This window comes from Bos taurus, chromosome 11 (assembly GCF_002263795.3).
Source record: "Bos taurus isolate L1 Dominette 01449 registration number 42190680 breed Hereford chromosome 11, ARS-UCD2.0, whole genome shotgun sequence".
Taxonomy (NCBI): domain Eukaryota; kingdom Metazoa; phylum Chordata; class Mammalia; order Artiodactyla; family Bovidae; genus Bos; species Bos taurus.
The window spans coordinates 10,873,578-10,893,833 of NC_037338.1; the positions used below are offsets into that span (position 1 = coordinate 10,873,578).

Consider the following 20,256-nt stretch of genomic DNA (forward strand, 5'->3'; position numbering starts at 1 on the left):
ACACTCAGGGATGGCAATCAAACCTGTGAGCCTGCTGGATGAAGGGGTTGTACTGTCACTTCTCTCAAGTACCCTAGGCAGATCGCCGAGCGCTTTCGGCTCCAGGAGATCCTGGCCAAGTGGACCTCGCCCAGAACAAGAAAAAACTGAGTCCTGCTTGCCTCGAAAAAGAACTGTAGAATCTCGAGCAGCGGAGACATATGTAGAGCTCATCGGAGCCATTACTTTTCTTCGCATAGGACGAAACACGATGTCTCGTTCAAGGCCAAGCGGCTTAAGGACGCGGCGAAGACCCACACGCCGCCACTCTCATCGGAAGTGGCGGACCGAGCCCCTGCTCTCCTTCGGGTCAGCAGACGCGACTCATGCCGGCGAAACATTCAGTGTAAGGAGGTAGCCGAGAACCTTCCTCCCACCCCGACCTGAAAAGACGCTGCAGGGTCGGGGAGGGCGAGAAAGGAGCGCAGCTGCGGCCGATCTCCCGGAAGTTGAGGGCTTTGTTTCCGTGGGGAAGATCTTACGAGACGGACAGGGACGCGACGGTGAGTACTCCTGGCACCACAGCCCTGGCCGGGTCGGGCGGGAGCTGGAGACCAGTGATTTTCCAGATGATACCTGTGATTCTCGGCGCCCTCGTTTATCGAGCGTTTGCCAAGGTCGGGTCCTGGGATGCAGCCCGGCAGTGATCGGCTCAGCCTCCCTTCGAGGGCGGACGATACAGCATTCTGATGAGCCTGAGACTCACCAAAGTTGTAACAGAGGAGGTCGTAGGAGACTGGTCCTGGGGTCCTGGGAGCGCTGGTAAATGGGCTCTTACTGGCCAGTCGAAAGGAGGGAGGATTAATTCAGAGTAACTGCCTGTCCGAGGGGGCGTGCTGGGTAGGGACTGGGGGTGGTGACAAGCTGGAAGGGCCAGTGCGGCGGTGGGGAAATGAGCGCGGTCTGCAGGGGTGAGCTAGGAAGCGGAAGAGAGAGGAAGGTCTCAGATCACAGAGTTTGGGACCCCGTGACATAAAGGGACTTTATAGTAGGGCAAGATTTGGTGTACATTTTGAAAAGATCACTTTGACTCTCGGGTGGAGGTTGGATGATAGGAGGGAAGGAATTGTGAGGCGACCTCTTCTAAGAGGTCACCGACGTTGAGGAGAGAAGGTGGCCAACGGCGGTGGCAGAGTAGGTATGGAAGAGAATTGGACCCTTCAAAATGATACATAAAAGTTGAGAAGAGTTTTGCATAAGATATGGGATTTGAGTGGGAGGTAAGTATCCAGAGATGGTTCGAAGTTTCTGACTTAAGTGAGTGAATTATATGCTATGTTATGCTAAGTCACTTCAGTCGTGTCCGACTCTGTGCGACCCCATAGACGGCAGCCCACCAGGCTCCCCCGTCCCTGGGATTCTCCAGGCAAGAGTACTGGAGTGGGTTGCCATTTCCTTCTCCAATGCATGAAAGTGAAAAGTGAAAGTCAAGTCGCTCAGTCGTGTCCGACTCTTAGCGACCCCATGGACTGCAGCCTAACAGGCAAACCAAAACCATTTTTGACATTTGATAGGCGCCCTTTTCCCCCTACTGTAAAAACAAAGACCACAAAAAAATTGTTTCCTCCCTGGTTATATGTACTCATTATCTTTTGTGTGCTCACTGTAGAAAATTAAGAACATGCAAAAATATTTTTTCTAGAAAACAAAATTATCTGTAATTCTGCTACCCAGGATGGCCATAATAAAGATTGTGTGGCCCTGTTGTGCCAAGACATTATTCACCATTTTATTTTTCCAGATTGTAACAGAAAAAATCAGATGTAATTCCAGCAAGTCAAAGATAACATTTTGTTGTTTTTTTCAGTAGTTTTCTTTTTGTGTACATTTTTAAAAACCCACATATTATGCACATTTTGTGTTTTATTTTCCAATCAGATGTTAAGTACTTAATGTTATTTATTACTGTATTTACACATCCTTAGCTCCTCTTCAAGACTACAGTTTTTAGTGGTTGGTCAGGAAAGCCACTGTAGTTGGGCCTATTACTAGTTAGGTAGGTTTTCAACCTTTTACTCTTAGGATGATAAGAAAAACATCTTATTACATAAATCTTCAGATTGCCAATGTATTCCTTCAGACAAATGGTGGAGATAAAACTTCCTAGGTAAAAGGATAAAGTGAACCTATATAAAATTGCTTCACCTAAATATCTCTCTGAGACTTGAAATTGTTTTAAAGATTATATTTTTGCAGTGCTTAGTTTTTTCATTCAAAGATAGATTATGTCTCTCCAGTTATTTGTTGTTTATGCTGCTTTTATGTTTTTGTGTATACCCTGTTCTTTCCTTGTTAAATTTATGTCTTTAAAGGGTGTTACTATTTAAGAATTGTACCCTCTAGGCTTAAATTCCCATGTATGTAATGAATATCTTTGAGTTGTGTCATACTTTCTTCCATAAGATTGTTTTCTGCCTTATATTTATGTCTAGATGCTGCCAAAATATAAATAAAATGGTGAGATTAGAAAGCTAAAAATACTAAGTTGGAGTGAGGTTTCCTTAATGCTGTAAGTAACCTGTGGTCTAAAAAGTGTTTGGTATCCTGCTCCTAGTTGTCTGTTGAGAAGCTCCCCCTCATCCAGAGCCTGCCTTATCTGTACCACTAGGGGACCCGGTGTTGCCCTTGATCCTTTCCCAGGAAGGAAGCTAAAACAGCTTAGCAGGGTTAGGAAGACAGTCTGTCATGAGGCTGCCAGATGTTTTGGGGTGGATTTTTCAAGTTTAACAGTTTTACATCTTATTATTAAAGTTATGCTTTAATTGTGAGCAAGGATATTTGTTAGTGACTTACAGTTGTTAACTTTTGGTCTTTTGGTCTTGTGCAGTAGCATCCTGCTTATCTATGAAATGCAGTTAACACATCAGCTGGACCTATTTCCTGAATACAGGGTGACCCTTCTGTTATTTAAAGATGTAAAAAATGCTGCGGCCTTGAGAAAAAAGGCCATGGAAGGTGCCATTGATGGCTCATTAATAAACCCTACAATGGTAAGTACTCATGGCAATGAGTGAGCTTTATGGGAGTTTAAGAATCTGATGATTTTTCATGATGTTATGGGTTAGCCCAAAATTGTTATCTTCAAGTAAAAGGACTTGTCTAACCTGTAGAGTGGATTCAGATTTGGCCAGCCTTCAATTTAACAGTGAATAGAAGCCAAGTCGGAGAAGGCAATGGCACCCCACTCCAGTACTCTTGCTTGGAAAATCCCATGGACGGAGGAGCCTGGAAGGCTGCAGTCCATGGGCTCACTGAGGGTCAGACACGACTGGGCGACTTCACTTTCACTTTTCACTTTCATGCATTGGAGAAGGAAATGGCAACTCACTCCAGTGTTCTTGCCTGGAGAATCCCAGGAATGGGGGAACCTGGTGGGCTGCCGTCTATGGGGTCACACAGAGTCGGACATGACTGAAGCGACTTAGTGGCAGCAGAAGCCAGGTGCTGAGCCCCGCCCTAGGAGACATGAAAGGTGGTCTCCCTCTGATATGATGGCTGATGCCTAGATATCCATCTTCTTGTGTGACCTAGAAAATCTCTGTAAAGGAGGCATTGTACAGTGGTAGAATCACCAGGACTTAAATCCCAGTTATGCCATTTATTACAACTTTGAGCATGTGGTAGCCAGCCTTTATACAGTGCTTATTTGGTAAGTTCTTTGTATATACTGCTAACTCACTTAATCTTTACAACAACTCTATGAAGTTGTGAGATGATTATCTGCTTCTAAAAGATAAAATGCTAAGGAATTTGCCCAGGTTCCCTTGGTGGTAAGTGGCAGAGCTGAAATTCCAACCCATTCTTTGCCTTGGTTTCCTCATTTATTGCACATGAAAATAATAGAAGATATCAAATAGGGTACTTTTGAGTAGAATAGAAAATAAAGTTTAAATGTTGAGTATATGGCCTTTCCCATAATAATGGTCCTCAATAAGTTGTTTTAAAACTTTTTGTGTCTTAATTGCCTGCAGCTGTAAAATTCTGTGATTTTTCTAAACACCTAGGCCCTTGAGATTTTGACAATTTTGAAAATATAGAAATTGTGATGAAGTAAAACAGCCTGACCCTGGAGGGTACAGGGCATTATTCTTCAGAGTACTCCAGATTCTTTGTGTATAATGTTTTCTGTTCTCTTTGGTAGATTGTTGATCCATTTCAGATAATTATGGCCGCAAACAAAGCAGTTCACCTCTACAAGCTGGGGAAAATGAAGACCAGAACTCTATCTGCTGAAGTTATTTTCAATCTTTCCCCAAATAACAATGTAATTAGTATGGAATATATACTTTCTTTATATCTGTTGACCTTGTCATGGTAGCCTGTGTGTGACTCAGTGTTGGGTTGGAGCCTGTTGCTGGTAACAAACCAAAATAACAGTGAAGAGTGAGTGCTGGACAGAGAGTTGCGGTTTAGCATTGCCTCCTACTAGACAAGTAAGCTTTGGAGTCACTCACATGAAATTTAGCTAAATTGAGTGAGGATAGTTTTACTTGTCCTTCCTGACATACAGAGTCAGGAAAATGCTGTTTAAATCTCATGATAAAAAATTAGGTGTGGGTATTTGTGTGTTACCATGCGCATCTTTCGTTCTCCCTATAAACTCTTTGAGGATAGAACCACGCCTTTTCCATATACTGGAAGGCTGCTGGTACCTAGACTAGCTCTTAACACATGCTCATACACGTGGTACACAGGAAGAGTTTGTGTTTGAGATACTGATAGTAATCAAAGTTTTTGAGTTAAAAACATTCCACCTGCGCATATTTTTTAAAAAACCAACTAATTTTGCTGACGAAGTTTAATTATTACTACTACTAAACACAATCAAGTACTGCCATGGAGAGAAAGGTTAGGAAACCTGTGGCATGGTTTAAAATACATATGTTTGAAAAATCTATAAAATGTGTAGTAATAGAATTCTCCAGTATCTTGGGGAAAATTACTGGGTAATTGTTTCTTTGAGATTGCTGAAATAACTCAAGAGACTGCAGTTCATAAACACGTGTTGAGCTTGTCCCTGTTCCAGTCTAGGGTCAGAAATGTTCCCAAGAAAGGCAGATGAACAAGACAAAGTTCAAGTGCCCTAAGTTAATTGATATAATGGAATAATAATGCAAATCTGTGGGAACAAAGAAGCAATTCATTCTATAAGGAGGAAAGTGCTAAAGGAGTGACATTTGAGCTGGACCCTTGAAAGATGAAGGCAGTCCAGGAGGAGGACAAAGTGCAGGCACAGGCAAGAAAAGTAGGAAAGGATGGGAGCTCCACAGCCCCACTGGCTGGAGGGCAGGAGGGCGCGGCGAGAGTCACTGGGTCCAGGGGAGGGTCATTGGTGCATCAAAGTCCAGGCTTGATGCTGTGGGAATGAGGTGCAGCTTTGAGCAGGGAGTACTCCAGAGGCAGAGGTGGTAGAGATTAGGAAGGGACATTGCAAGACTGTAGGCAGAGAGAACCACTAGGATGTGAAAAATGAGAATCTGACCAGGAAAGGCTGCAAATGGGGAGAGGTTTCAGATGTTGAGACTACTGATTTTATTGTCTTTTTCACCCCTTAGATTTCAGAAGCCTTGAAAAAATTTGGTATCTCAGCAAATGATACTTCAATTCTGATTGCTTATATTGAAGAGGGTGAAAAACAAATAAATCAAGAACACCTAATATCTCAGGTAGAAGGTCATCAGGTTCCTCTGAAAAATCTCCCTGAAATAACAAATATTACAGAAGTCAAAAAGGTTTGTAAACCCATATTTTTAGAAAGAGCATGATAGATGTGGAATAATACTGTTTGCTTATTGATCACCAATGCTTCTATATTGTTTTAACTTTTAAGAAAGGTTAATAAGACTCTGATGCTGGGAGGGATTGGGGGCAGGAGGAGAAGGGGACGACAGAGGATGAGATGGCTGGATGGCATCACTGACTCGATGGACGTGAGTCTGGGTGAACTCCAGGAGTTGGTGATGGACAGGGAGGCCTGGCGTGCTACGATTCATGGGGTTGCAAAGAGTCGGACACGACTGAGCGACTAAACTGAACTGAACTGAAAAATGATTAGACATGCAAAGAAATGCAGATTTATGTAAGATATAATTAGAAACTTAGTTGGTAAAGACATTCTTTTAAAAAGAATAGATAACTTTAGATATCAAGCTTACATTTGAAATATAAAATATAGTATGAAGTTAATGTCTAGATGTGTGCTTTTAAAATTGGTACAAATGTTTTGATGTTTAGAGAGTTAGCACTATAACTGCAGTTGAAACTTTTGACATAAGTGATGAGTTGCTGTCTACTTTGCATACCTTAATCACATTGTGATTCCATCCCATTATCCCAATAATTGAGTAATAAATTAGGTCACATATATGTATTTGTATAATGGAAATTAGTAGTGCATGAACATGTCAGCATGTCATAATCTGTCTTTTATGCTTACAGGTATATAAACTATCTTCACAAGAAGAAAGTATTGGAACATTATTGGATGGTATCATTTGTAGAATGTCAACAAAAGATGTTTTGTGAAATGACAGAAATATTAAAAAATTTTCAGCTTTTATACAAAACATTCATTGTTTTTCCTAGATCATAAAATCTATTATGTTGTAGAAAGTTTTAAAACACAGAATGGTAACAAAGGAAAGGAAAAAAAAAACACTCCTGGTCCTACCTTTTCATATTTTGAAAGATAATCACGGTTGTTGTTGTTATTGTCTTTTGTTTCTGTCCAGATATATTTTATTTTTATATAATTGGAATAATTGCAAACATTTATTGAATGTCTACAATATACTAGGTTCTTATCTAAATGACTGTATATCCATCAACTTACACCCTTGCACTTAATTCTGGCTACTCCAGCATCACCGTTCCAAGCCTCCTGGTTCCAAGTTTTTGTAGCAAGAATTCATTTAATTATCACAGCATCATATGAAGTACATTACTCCCATTAAAAGGTTGTACAAATAATAATGTGCGCAAGGTCACACAGCTAAAAATCATGTGTTATAAATGGTTTGGGATTTTTTTTTTTCATATTTTGTCTTAAAATATGGTTGTGTCAGTCAAGATAGAGTAGGTTACAGGCCGTATGTTCATGTTTTGCTGAGTTTGCTTGTTCTTAGTCTTTTCTATGCATGGGCAAACACTTCTGAAATATTTGAAAGTAAATTGCAGCCCTTGGGGCACTTCACCCCCCATTGTATTTAGTTGTCATGTCTCTCTCAATTATTTTTTAATTGAAGGAGAATTGCTTTACAGAATTTTGTTGGTTTCTGTCATATCAACAGTCATGTCTCTTTTAAAGGCTCCTTTAATCTAGAACTATTTTTTTTTTAAAGGTGATGTTGACAGTTTTTGAAGAGTACCCCAGATGTCTTTCAGAATTTCGGAATGAGTTTGTTCGTGATTCAAGTCAGTTTAAATATTTTGGAGAATGATACGTAGATTTTGTGTCCTTCCAATTTTACATCATTGGGAGGCACATAGCGTCACCTGGCCTCATCACTGGTGGTACAGTTTGGTCTCTTCGTTAAGGTGGTACCCCAGACTTCTCCAATATGAAGGCATCTTTTCTCCTGAAGCTTAGGGAGAAGTCAAAGCTGCCCTAAAGCTCAAAGTGCCTGTAGCCAGGATTAAAACTCCAAGTGACCCCTGATTCTGTGCTCCTAATGACTCCACACAGCCATCACTATCAAACATGTTCTTTGTAAAAGTGAAACTTCACATATATAATTCTATTTTTATATATTAACATTGCTTTCAATTGTTCCTTTTGCTTTTGCAAGTAAATCTCTGTACATGTCTTTTTCTGTAGGATAGCTTCCCTGAAGTGGAATTACTGGGGAAGAGGATATGGATTTTTAATACCAGAACGGCGCCACTTCACACTTGTAAGAGCAGTGCACAAGTGTGCCAGTCTCAGCACTCACCAACAATGCCTTTAAACTTCTCAACATTTTCGCCATTTTGAAATGTCAGACTACTGGTGAAGCTGAACTATGTTTATTTGTTATGAAGTGTTTTGAAAGGGTTTATACCTGTAACTATATAGATTTTTTTTTAACTCTATGAGCCTTTGGGTGAAGAAGGAAAAAGAAGTAATGCCATTTCCTGGGAAAAAAGTTAACGTAAGGTCCACAAGCTTTTTCTCTTAAGAAAGTTGGGCCAATTTAGGAATAATGTTCTCTTTCTTCTTAAATTAACCAGTTTGCTTCAGAGCTTAAACGCTTCCCCAGCAAAAGCAACCAGTGATTATAGGGCCTTTGATGCTGGAAGAGAAGGGATGCAGTGTGGCAGGCCACCCTCAGTTGGCTCCTTGGTCAAGGGTTACAGGGTTATCAAGGGATACTAAGGCTGTTAGCCAGCTGTCGCTAGGATAACATGAGGAAAGGGGGCTCTGTCACCCAGGCAATCGTTGCTCCCCATCTCCCCCGTCTTGGGAACAAGGAAAGCTGCTACGAGTGGCAGAATCTTTAATCCCCTGCCCTTCTCCCCACCTCACACGGGAAAACCACAAGAACGCACCTAAGCACCGTGCTTTCTTTTTAGAAGGAGCCCTGGGGCTCGCAGACTTTTTCAGGCCACCTGCTGCAATTCTCATTTTCGCTTTTTCCTTTGATGACCTTTCTGCTTGTCTGGAAACCTGGAACCTGTGCTAGGGCTGCGGCTGCTTCTTTGCACCTGGTTTTGTTTTGCTGACTGCTGTGCTATCTGCACTCCGTGTTACAAAACTGAGTAAAGCACAGCTCTGTAGGTGATTGGTCTCAGGATGAGCCAAGTTTGTATTGTTTTCATAATCCTCTGTGCCAGTTATCTGCCATTGTTCCCTCCAGCTCACTCTTCATCCTTCTCCACTTCTCTCTGCCCTGGACGCTGACTTACCATGTACGTCCTCCCTTCCCCTTGGCTTCTGCTTGGGTTTGGCCAGTGTGTGGGGTGGAGAGGCTAGCAGGAGGATGAGGCCAAAGGTATTTCTTTTCCTGGCCCCTCACTGCAAGGATCCCTAGGCTGGCTTTGGCTTTGGACCTCTCAGGGTGGTCCTTGCTACTCAACTTCTGGGTCAGGGTCCTGTCCCCTCACCCTCCTGCCTCACTTCAGGCCTCTTGAGCATTAACATACGTGGTTCCCCTTTACCCACCCACACCTTCATAATTAGGCCCTTTGGTGATCTATATAAAATGAGCTTGGGTTATCCTAGTTTGAGTGTTGGGGCCTGATAATGCCTCCCTTTTGTTAAAAGGTTAGATTAGCAGTATTTGTATAGAGCTGGATCATTGTTCCAGTATCTCTGAACATCTTGCCAAGGAGTGACCTATCGGACCACTTTCTTTCCTCTTGAAACAATTTGCTGTTACTTCCTCTCACTCATGTCCTTTAAGTTATGAGTGCTCAGTGGGAATCCAGGGCACTGACCTGAGGCTGGCTTACTGGGAACCCTGATGAAGAGATCAGGGGAGATGATGTTCTTTCCAGGACATTTTCCTCCTCTTTCTGAGACTTCCAAAACATGACACCACTTGATTGTCTGACTTCCAGTTCATTGACCCAATTCTGGGCTTAGCTGGTCTAACAGGCAAGTGTTCTTCATAAATGCAAGCATAGGGTTTCATTGACATGCTGCTCTCAAGTCCCACAACTCTGAGAATAACAGTGATTTCAAAAATATAACTACCTATTATAATCAGGTTCCTATGGGTAATAGAAAAATTAAATAATTTATCAGGTCACTAGTAACTGTTTAACTGTTAATACGTTAACAGTTTTTAGCAAGTAACAAATTAACAGCAATATAAGTGCTGGATGAGAAGTGCCAAGTCTTCAAAGGAGGGAGCGGATACAAGATCCATCTGGTTGTCAGGGGTCAGAAATCTTGATGGAGGAGGTAGCACTGAGCTCAACCTTGACCCTGTCACATACTGGATCTGGGTCAGTATGGCCTGAACGTAGGTGCGTGATGAGGCTTAGAGGTGAATCTTGCATCCCAGCAGACAGCTGTTTCTGTTGGCATACAGAGCTTTATACTAATTAATAATTCAAACACTTGTCAGATACCTGTCTTTTGGGGTCAGCATGTGGTACTGAAAAAGCAAAAAGTTCAGGCCTTCGAGTCAAAACTGCCAAGGCTTGGGTTCCACTCTCTTGGGTAGGAGATCTCAGGCTTGTGAGCCTCGGTTTCACATTTGTAAAATGGAAGCAATATGAGCCTTAGCTCTTAGATGGTTGTGAATGTCAAATAGTACAGCACAGGAAAAGTGCTTTCTCACAGAGCCAGGTATCTAATATCTCAGCAAGTGACAGCTGTCTGTGTGTACCGGGCATAATACTGAGGCATACAGTAGAGTAAGACTCCCTGCTGCCAGGGGAGTAAAACTTAGCATAGCAGTTTGGCAGCGCCTCCAGCTGTTAAAGTGGAGTTACCATATGACCCAGCAATTGCACTCCTGGATATATACCAGAGGAACTGAAAACACGTGTTGAAACAACCACTTGTGCAGAATATTCACAGCAACACTATTCACAACAGCCAGAATGTGGAAACAAGTGTCCACCAGCAGATGACTGGATAAACAAATGATCTATCCTTTCCATGGAACATTATTCAGCCATAAAAAGCAATGAAGTACTGATGCCTGCTAGGACATGGGTGAACTTTGAGAACCAAAGTGAAAGAAGCTAAAGATAAAAGTTCACATATCGTGTGATTCCATTTAAATGAAACATCCAGAATAGGTACGTCCAAAGAGACAGCAGGCTAGTGGTTGCCAGGGGTGCAAGAGGGGTGGAAATGGAGTGGCTACCCACTGACTAAGGGGTTTCATTCTGGGGTGATGAAAATGCTTCAGAACAAGACCGAAGTGGTGGTTATACAACATTGTGAATGTCCTAAGTACCACTGAGTTGTACAAATGTGAATGGTTAATTGAAAATACTAGAATAACACACCTGCCTTACCTTCAGGAATTCACAATCTTCGATGGGTCTGTTTAGACTGACTCTCAAGAGTTGGCTGAAGTACATTTGCAGCAATATAAATGGACCTAGAGAATATCATGCTAAGTGAAGAAAGTCAGAGAAGGATAAATACCATATGAGACCGCTGGTATGTGTATCTAAAATAGGACACAAATGAACTCATCCACAGAACAGAAACAGAATCAGACTTGGAGAATAAACTGTGGTTGCTATGTGGGAGAGGGAGGCAGTGGGGATTTGGAATTAGCAGGTGCAAGTTATCATACACAGAATGGATAAACAACAAGGTCCTACCGTATAGCACAGGGAACTGTATTCAATATCCAGTGATAAACCACAATGGAGAATAGGAAGAAGAATGTATATATATGTATAACTGAGTCACTTTGCTGTGCAGCAGAAATTAACACACTCTAATTCAATAAATGTTTTTAAAAAAGGAGTTCGCTGAGGCAGAGACAGGTAGATTCCCAGGCCTGTTTCATCATTTGAAAGCAGGGTCAAGAGCCTGCAATGTGCTGGTTTCCAGACCGGTATCTCTTACACAGAGAATTACCCATAATTCCTCTACCCAGACATAAATGCTGCCAATGTTTGGTGTAACCATTCAAGACTTTTCTTTCTGCATGCTTGTGAATATAAATTATTAGTTATATTTTTTCAAAAATGAGTGAAAACATAGTTTTATCATCTTTTATAGCTTGACAATTATATTCTGACAATTATTTTTCATGTCAATAAATCCTCATGATCATCATTGATGACTCAGGAAGGTTAAAAAGCCTAAATGTAAACCAAGGTCACTGGGTTGAGGAAGCCACAGAAGTTGGTGAGAATACAGGAAAGAGAGGGTAGGGACAGACAGGGCTTCTGGCCCCCCAGCTTGACCACTAGGATCTGATTGGTTAATATTAGAGACTCATGAGGGTTACTCAGCTATACTCTGGAGCCTTCTATTCTCTTTTGGTTCCTTGTTCAAATTTTGCTTAACATTGAAATGTTATAAATGGCACCTTTGCGGTGATCTCTTTCACAAGTCTGGTCTCTGGAGCATCCTCCTAGTTGCTCTTGCCAGAAATCTAGCTGTCATCTCTGACCCCTTCTTCATCCTCAGATTAGCATTAACTTGTCATTTCTGTTCCCCAAAGATACTTCCAAGAGGGCCAGTTTCCATCCATGGCCCCATTCTGGTCCAAGTTACTGCTTTCTCTTGTAGGATCCCCACTAGCCTAGGTGGCTCCTTTGTGAACAAAGAACAAGGCACCCCCTCAACACTGACACAACCTGCTGGAACACAGCTCAGTGGGCAGTGACACCTTTGAGCAAAATAAGAAAAAGATGCCTTTTCCTTTGGTCAGACTCAGCTCTGTGCCAGGGCTCGTAGATTGTAGTTCCCACAAGCCTTCCTTGACAAGGTGATCTTGTAAAGTGAGCACCTGCGTATCTGTATCCAGAGGCCCTTCTGCTTGGACAGCTGCACTAGCCTCTGGGGGGCAGGGGGATATAGACTTCTATTCCGGGTCCTTTCAGTCCATTTTCCACAGGTCACCAGAATCACACACACATATCACACAACTCACCGCTACCTCTGGTTATGTTACGCCCCAGCTAAAAGAACAGCAGCGGGCTCCTGATGTTCTTAAAACAGAGCCCAAACTTTGTAACCTGGATGATATGCCCTGCATGGCCTCACCCAGCTGTGAAGGACCTTATGTACTGATCCAGCAGAACTGGACTCTGGCCTGTGATGACAGAGTGCAGGGTGAGGGGCGAATGCTCCAGGGTCATAGCAGGTGTACGGTGGGGCCAAGCATGGACATCAGAGAGCACCAAGGTGCCCGGTGAACTGCCATGGTTGGGGGTGTAGGCCAGCCACAAGGGCAAGGACCCCTGAGCTGTTCCAAACCCTGCGTGACCCCTCCAGGCTAATTCCCCAGAGTTCAGAGAACCAAGAATGGGCTTCGTGCTCTATCATGGCCCAGCTCCTTGAGCTTGGGCTTTATGATTAACAAATATTCAGAAGCCAGCCAATGAGGACCCGGGCCCCAGAAGTAGGACAGGCTCTGCAGTCTCTCCTGGATGCCAGTCGGATGCTGAGGACAGAGGCCAGGCAGAGGCTGCCCTGGACACTCCAGGCTCTTGTGACAGCAGGTGAGAGGACATGGGTGGAAGGACTGCTCTCAGGTGTGGCCTGGAGCTCCGGACTCGCCTGGCCTTCAAGGCTGGACCGCTTTTGGCGTTACACCTCATGCCCCCTCAGCAGCCTGAGAATCTGCAATCAAGGCGGAAGGAACATTTGCTGTTTCCAAGTACTTGGAAACACAGGCTTCCCTCAGTGTATGGGCCCTGAGAGAGGGACCAAGAGGAGGACACATGCGTGGCTGCTGCAGGGAGCGCCAGTGTATGGAGAAACTGAGACGAGGGCTAGGGAACGGGGAAAGACGGGAGGGCACTTTACAATCAGAGCTTTGTTTATGCTATTTCATTAAACCCTCTGAACAACTTCTGAAGGCAGATTCTTAGGGATTATATAACATGCCCAAGATCATGCATGAAGCCATGATCAAATGCAGGTCTTTCGGACTCTACACCTTCTCCCAGTGGCTGTGGCCTACTTCCTCTTGGGTAGAAGCAGAGACACATCTTTGAGCAGGGTCTTCCTGGTTCTGCTAAGTGGGCCACTCACATGGCTTCCTCTTTCTGCCCCAGGGCTGCTGGGCAAGCATAAAGGGGCACCTAGGTCTTTCCTGGTGGCTCAGATGGTAAAGCATCTGCCTGCAATGCAGGAGACCTGGGTTCAATCCCTGGGTTGGGAAGATCCCCTGGAGAAGGAAATGGCAACCCACTCCAGTATCCTTGCCTGGAGAATCCCATGGACAGAGGATCGATAGGCTACAGTCCATGGGGCCGCAGAGTCGGACACGACTGAGCGACTTCACTTTGACTTTCAGGTCTCTCTTGAACTTCAAGATCCAGACAACCAGAAGTCTTCTATGGCTCCTTATCACATCCACAAATACCAGGATAATGACCGCAAATGGGTCATAGACTTGTTCTCTAAGGCGATGGCTGAGCACATTCCTACCACCTTCCGCCACATCCTGAAGCTGCCCCAAACCCTTGTGCTCTTGCTTGGGGGACCCCTTGCCCTATTCCTAGTCTCTGGCTCCTGGGTCCTGGCCTTCGTGGCCAGCCTCGCCCTCTTTGCTGCCCTGAGGTTCCTTGCCAAATACCCCTGGAAGCAGTTTAAAGTCATGTCTTTGCACACAGACTTGTCTGACATCACTAAATCTTACTTCAGTGAGAGTGGCTCCTGCTTCTGAGTGGCTGAGTCTAAGGGACAGGTGGTAGGCATAGTGGGAGCACTGCCTGTTAAGAAACCCATCCTGCAGAAGAAGCAGTTGGAGCTGCTTCACCTATGTGTGGCCCCTGAGCACCGAGGTCAAGGGATAGCCAAAGCCCTGGTCAGGACTCTCCTCACATTTGCACGAGACCAGGGCTATGGTGAAGTGGTCCTTACCACCAGCTTGCTGCAGCACTCTGCCCAGGCCCTTTACCAGCACCTTGGCTTCCAGAAGACGAGCCAGTTTTTCTTATCCACAAGCTGGAGGCTAATTTCTCTCTCTCAAATTTCAGTTTACCTACTGCCTCCCCTCTGCTCAGGTCTCTCAGGCACTGGAGCAGGGAGGGGGCCTGTGATCTGTTTTCTAGCAGATTAGTCAGGAGGAATCTTCTCTGCTGCAGAAACAGGCAGCCCCTGAAGTCTCAGTGTGATGGCAGGGTAAAAGCTTATTGCTTGTTCGCGCAGGCACTGGTGGTGGGGTGGCTCTGCTCCATTCAGTCTTTTGGGATTGCTACTGTTTCATTTATCTAATGCCAACAGATTGTTGCGTGAAAAACTACCACAAAACAATAATAAACCTTTTTCTTTGGCTCATGAGTCTGTGGGTCGGCAGCTTATGCTGGGTTTCCCCTTTGGTGTCCAGGTGTCATGCTGGGGATCCTCCCCACTTTCAGTGAACAGAAATGCAAAATCATATGAAGAGGGCATGGAGAAGGCGTGTGAGAAGAATCCACATGAGAAGGACTGGGGCCAATGATGCCGTCAATCTGTCATGGTCCCCAAGGTCTCTGCTGAAGGGGAGAAGGCAGCCAGTGACAGGACTAGACCTAGAAGTGGCACCACCTGCGGCTCACTGGCCAGGACCAGGTCGTGATTTAAATCCAGCTACTGTTGTCTCCTGAGCTGTGCCTCTAAAAGCTAGCAGCCCTGAGGGAAGCTGGAGTGAGGCTAGGATGTGGCTCTGGACCCAAGGTGCCTGTGTCTGCCGAGTCTCTCTGGCTACTCAATGGCTACCTAAGCAGACACTGTCTCCAGAGAATCAACAAAAGGGCTCTCACTACATTACATGGCATTTCTAAAGAAAGACCACATTTTATCTAACAGCCCATTTCCCTTGACTGGCACTTTTAGACTGAGGTCTCCCACACACCCCTGGAAACACTGCATAGCTCCTGGCACCTCTCCAGATGGAAAATAAAAAACCTGCTGCTGCTTGCTTTACTGTGAGTCATCAGAAGTTATTTATTTTCTATAAAAACACATACAAAAAGGGACTTACTCTTGGCTAGAAGTAAGGTAGTATCATTGTAACAAATATCCTTGTGGGTAAGGCCACTGTGGAGAAAGTACTGCTCCTAAACCATTAATAATCTTAGTCATTCTACCCAAGACTCTTTAGAAGGTAACTATTTCTACATTACACATGGACGACAAGCTTTATTAAACCAGACTCATAAAAGTAAGGATTACGTTCCTCCAAGCTGATAAAATATAATTCCAAGGCGCTGAGGAAAATACTCTTTATTTCAGTCCCAAGGAACTTTTCTCCCCAAGAGTTGATTGGTCACTTTCTGTGGAAGAAAAGAAAGGGAAGAAAGAAGTTAGATATTCTTGCCATCAGAGGCAGACAGCCACTCCTCACCCTAGACGTGCTGCTGAAGAGACCAGTGTGGTTCTCCCAAACCTTATCTTTCCCAGCTTCAGAAGATATGGTAATTATAGTAAAAAAATACTTCCTCAAGTGTTTAGGAAAGACCTATCTACAGTCTGTTATAGTCTACACAGAAACATTACATTAATATAATCCTAACAGACTAATCCGTCCGTCAGTTCACACACAGCGCAAGGAGAAGCCTGGCCTCGGGACGCTGGCGCACCACCCGCGGCGCAGCAGCGCCCGCGCCTCGCACTTGAGGGAGCCCAGCCCGAGCCGCGGCGCACGCTCCAGGAGCAGCTCTCCAGTCCCACATGGGTCTCCCACGAACTCGTCTCTCGGTTCCTGACTGTCAGAGTCCTCTGAGGGTGAAACAAGGGGGTTGGGAAAGAAATGAGAACACCTGAAGGACCTAGACCTTCAGGTCCATCTGCTTTCTCAAGGAATTAATTGGCAGCAAGTCCCCTGGCCTGTGAGGTTCTGGGACTTGTAGCACCATTGATTCTACTGGGGCTATGGGTAGGAAATGGTGGTGGCGTCAAAGCCCCGCGTCCCCAAACTACCGACTTGTATGCTACACTTGGACATTTTCCAATTTATCTGAAAAGCTCTAATGGTATATGATTTACCTATAAGGGACATAAAACTACCATTTGGGACTCAAATGAAAGCCCAACAATTCTGAAGGATGTGGGGATTTCCAGCATGGCATCTAAACGGACACCTAAGCATGAAATTCGGTTTCACTCCAAATGTGTCTGGAAGGTGACTTATTTATCTACTGAATAATTTTAAAAAATTAAAAAAAAATTTTTTTTTGGCCACTCCACGCAGCATGCATGATCTTGGTCCCCAACCAGGGATTGAACCTGTGCCCCTACAGTGGGAGCACAGAGTCTCAAACACACTGGACCTCTAGCGAAGCCCCTGAAAGGAGCCATTTTTAGATTTGCCTTTTTAGATCTTCAGATTTGAAATCTAGTTACAGATGCTTTTGTCTTCTAAATTTCAGTGGTGGTACATGTATTTATTAGCTTAAGTTCACTCTCCAAATTCGGCTAATTCAAACAGGTCTCGATTTCTCTTTCCCCTGGTAAACCTCATCAATCCTGCTCTAGGACCGACTGACCTTTTTATACAGCTGGGCTCGCAGCCGGTACGACTTATATTCTGATCTCCTCTTTTCTTCTTCTCTCTTTTTCTGTACTTCAGGAAGCTGTTCATAAATCCTTAGAAATGGTACCGGTGGAAAGACAGCAGTGAGGTTACTGAGCACAGAGGCACACAATCACTTCTCCCCACATCTCCTAAGCTCTGCCACTCTCTAGGCACTCAGTCCCTCAGACAGGCTGTGGGCCTGTTGTGGGCCCAGCTTCCTGTTAGACACTTGGACATAAAGAACCCTGGCCTAGGGTGTTCAAGATCTGGGAAGAGATACAGATAAACAAAAACATAATAAAATCCTGATGATAGTGGTCACTTCTGGGAAAGGAGTGGAATAAAGGGTGCAGATGAACTTCTTGGCACTCTATATGCACAAATGTATGGTTTCAATATAACATAACGACTATGTATTACTACCATACTTCTAAAGATGAAAAATAATGCAAAAAAAGTACAATGGGTCATATCTACAAAATGCTACGCAGGGTTATAGGAAATGGAAAAAACTTATTCTGACGGAAGGAGGTCAATGAAGACGAAAAGGAATAAGTTTGAGGTGGGTCTTGAAGAAGTTAGGAGTAGAAAGGAGATGGGAGGAGAAGGGAGTGTTGGTAAGAATGGAGTCAAGGTTTCATGGAGACAGTGCAAGGGAAACAGATGGGGTGAAGGTCTCGTAGTCAAGTGAAAATCTTGGGCTCTGTCCATCACGGATTGGATGCCACTGATTTTAAAGAACCATGTTTTGAGGAACAGGATCAAAGATGCATTTGATATATACACTTTAACTGGAATAATCTAAATTTCCAACAAGAAAACAAATAAATTATGGACTATAATAAAATTATTACAAAGCACGAAATGTTTCAAATAGCTTTTACAATATGGGAAAACATTCACAATACTCACAATATAGTGTTAAGCAAAATAAAACAAGCTACAAACTTTTGTATATAGTATGATCAACCATTTGGGGAAAAAGAAGCATTGCATTGGCCAAAAAGTTCCTTCAGTTTTAAAGTGAGAATAAAAGACACGCTTTTCATTTTCACTAAGAACTTCGTTGAACAGTGTATTCACTGTTTTGTTCTACAATCTTCTGCCATTTTCCAGGCAACTTCATAATTCCATCCTCCCAAAACTTTATCTTTTTGAGCAAAGAACTGTTTCAGGTGCCTTTCACAGTCTTCCAGGGAATTGAGAAATTTTCCATTAATTTTATAAAGACCAGAATAAATGTAAATCTGAAGGTGCAATGTCTGGGGAATACGGCAGATGAATCAAAACTTCCCAGCCAAACTGTAACAGTTTTTTCTTGGTCAACAAAGAAACATGCAGTCTTGTGTTATTCTGATGAAAGATTATGTGTTTTGTGTTGACTGATTCAACAGAATTAGTCTGACTCACTTTTCCGCGAGTGTTGCTTTCAGTTGGTCTAATTGGGAGCAGCACTTGTTGGAATTAATTGTTTGGTTTTCGAGAAGCAGCTCACAGTAAAGGACTCCCTTCCGATCCCACCATATATACAACATCACCTTCTTTGGATGAAGATTGGACTTTGCTGTGGTTGGTGGTTCATTTTGCTTGCCCCATGATCACTTCCTTTCCATATTATAGTACAGTATCCACTTTTGATCACCCATCACAATTTGTTTTAAAAAACAGAATGTTTTTGTTATGTTTAATAGAGAATCACATGCAGAAATATGGTCAAGGAGGTTTTTTTCGCTTAACTTATGTGGAACCTAAACATCAAAGTGATTAACATAAACAAGCTGGTGCAAATGGTTTTTAAAGACTCAACATTTGATTTGGATATACTGAATACATTGGCTGTCTCTGCTGAGGTATAATGTTGATTGTTCTCAATGTCTCAATTTGATCAAGATCAACTTCAACTGATCAATCCCATCACCTGTGGAACTTCCAGCAAGAAATCTCCAGCATGAAATGAAACTTTGTAAACTACTTTTGATACATTCGATAAGTCACAGCACCTTCTCCATATATTGCACAAATCTTTTTCTGCACTTCAGCTGTGTTTTTATCCCTCTTGAAATAATAAAGTATAATATACTGAAAATTTGCTTTTTCTTCCATCTTCAATATTAAAATGGATACACAAAAATTCACCAATTTTGATAAGTTTTAAAATGCATTCTGATATGACAGACAGTTGTCACAATACAACCTAACAAAACTGTTTTGAAAGAAGTTAAAGACAAGTAAGTGCTGCTAGAGCCATCTTCTGGAAAATACTGAATTTTTGCCAACCCACTATATGCACCTATGTAAACACAAATACTTTTTTTAAAAGACTACAAATGGTGGCAGTGTACACATGATTCTGAAACTTTATTTCAAGTTTCAAACTTTATTTAGCTACAAGCCTAATGTGCTGTATCTATCTCTTATTATATTGGATACAATTCCTAGAAAAAGAGCCCCAAATAAGTATTTACTTTTATTTCAAAATATTTTTATTTAAGTTTCTAACAAAAACAAGCCTGACTAAAACATAAAAATTCATGGCTGCTGCTGCTGCTAAGTCACTTCAGTCATGTCCGACTCTGTGTGACCCCGTAGACGGCAGCCCACCAGGCTCCCCCGTCCCTGGGATTCTCCAGGCAAGAACACTGGAGTGGGTTGCCATTTCCTTCTCCAATGCACGAAAGTGAAAAGAGAAAGTGAAGTCGCTCAGTTGTCTCTGACTCTAGCGACCCCATGGACGGCAGCCTACCAGGCTCCTCCGTCCATGGGATTTTCCAGGCAAGAGTACTGGAGTGGGGTGTACACTCTTTGTATTTTTTATATATGAGGCATCCATACCATGATCTGCTAATTTTCATTTGCATTTTAGAACCATAAGTGAGAAACTGTTTTTATAGCTAATTTGCTCATAATGTTGTAACTAGAGCATAATGCCTTTATTCTGGGCCAAGCTATAGCTCCTGACCATTCGGGGCCTGATTTATACTTTTATAGTTACTTATTCTTTTGGCCTTACCGTTTAGACCTCTGAATCATTTCCTTCTTTCCAACCGGCCTTTTCTTTTGGGCTGCCAGGAAGCCTAAGCAAGAGAAG

The 20,256-nt window shown here is 43.1% G+C and overlaps 3 protein-coding genes and 1 non-coding gene across 19 annotated transcripts in view; 2 read left to right on the plus strand and 2 right to left on the minus strand.

Moving 5' to 3' along the window:
• Positions 1 to 396: 396 nt before the first annotated feature.
• On the minus strand, positions 397 to 463 carry MIR2295 (microRNA mir-2295). The gene has a single exon (NR_031092.1). It is a non-coding gene; the product is annotated as a microRNA mir-2295 (primary transcript).
• A 53-nt stretch (positions 464 to 516) lies between these two features.
• TPRKB (TP53RK binding protein) lies at positions 517 to 11,770 on the plus strand. Of its 11 annotated transcripts, none has more exons than XM_010809850.4 (5): positions 517 to 542; positions 2,867 to 3,029; positions 4,181 to 4,303; positions 5,595 to 5,771; positions 7,856 to 11,770. In XM_010809850.4, the coding sequence occupies exons 2-5, from the start codon at positions 2,889 to 2,891 to the stop codon at positions 8,009 to 8,011; spliced, it is 597 nt and encodes a 198-aa protein (XP_010808152.1). In that variant the 5' UTR covers positions 517 to 542; positions 2,867 to 2,888; the 3' UTR covers positions 8,012 to 11,770. The 11 variants fall into 11 exon arrangements, with proteins under 11 accessions (XP_010808152.1, XP_015328891.1, XP_005212560.1 ...); XM_015473405.3 differs by having other exon boundaries at positions 2,870 to 3,029; XM_005212503.5 differs by lacking the exon at positions 7,856 to 11,770 and adding an exon at positions 6,478 to 6,605.
• Positions 11,771 to 11,906: 136 nt separating this feature from the next.
• On the plus strand, positions 11,907 to 14,953 carry NAT8 (N-acetyltransferase 8 (putative)). The gene is given in 1 exon segment (XM_024999370.2): positions 11,907 to 14,953. A coding segment is annotated over 1 exon segment (726 nt). The 5' UTR covers positions 11,907 to 14,006; the 3' UTR covers positions 14,733 to 14,953.
• Positions 14,954 to 15,573: 620 nt separating this feature from the next.
• ALMS1 (ALMS1 centrosome and basal body associated protein) overlaps positions 15,574 to 20,256 on the minus strand; it is a 190,664-nt gene continuing 185,981 nt past the window's right edge. For all 6 annotated transcript variants that reach the window (XM_010809860.4, XM_010809855.4, XM_010809857.4 and 3 more), the window contains 3 exons: positions 20,179 to 20,242; positions 17,140 to 17,239; positions 15,574 to 15,927 (listed from right to left, as the gene is read on the minus strand). In XM_010809860.4, coding sequence (XP_010808162.2) covers positions 15,883 to 15,927; positions 17,140 to 17,239; positions 20,179 to 20,242 — 209 coding nt within the window. In that variant the 3' untranslated portion in view covers positions 15,574 to 15,882. The remainder of the gene's footprint in view (positions 15,928 to 17,139; positions 17,240 to 20,178; positions 20,243 to 20,256) is intronic.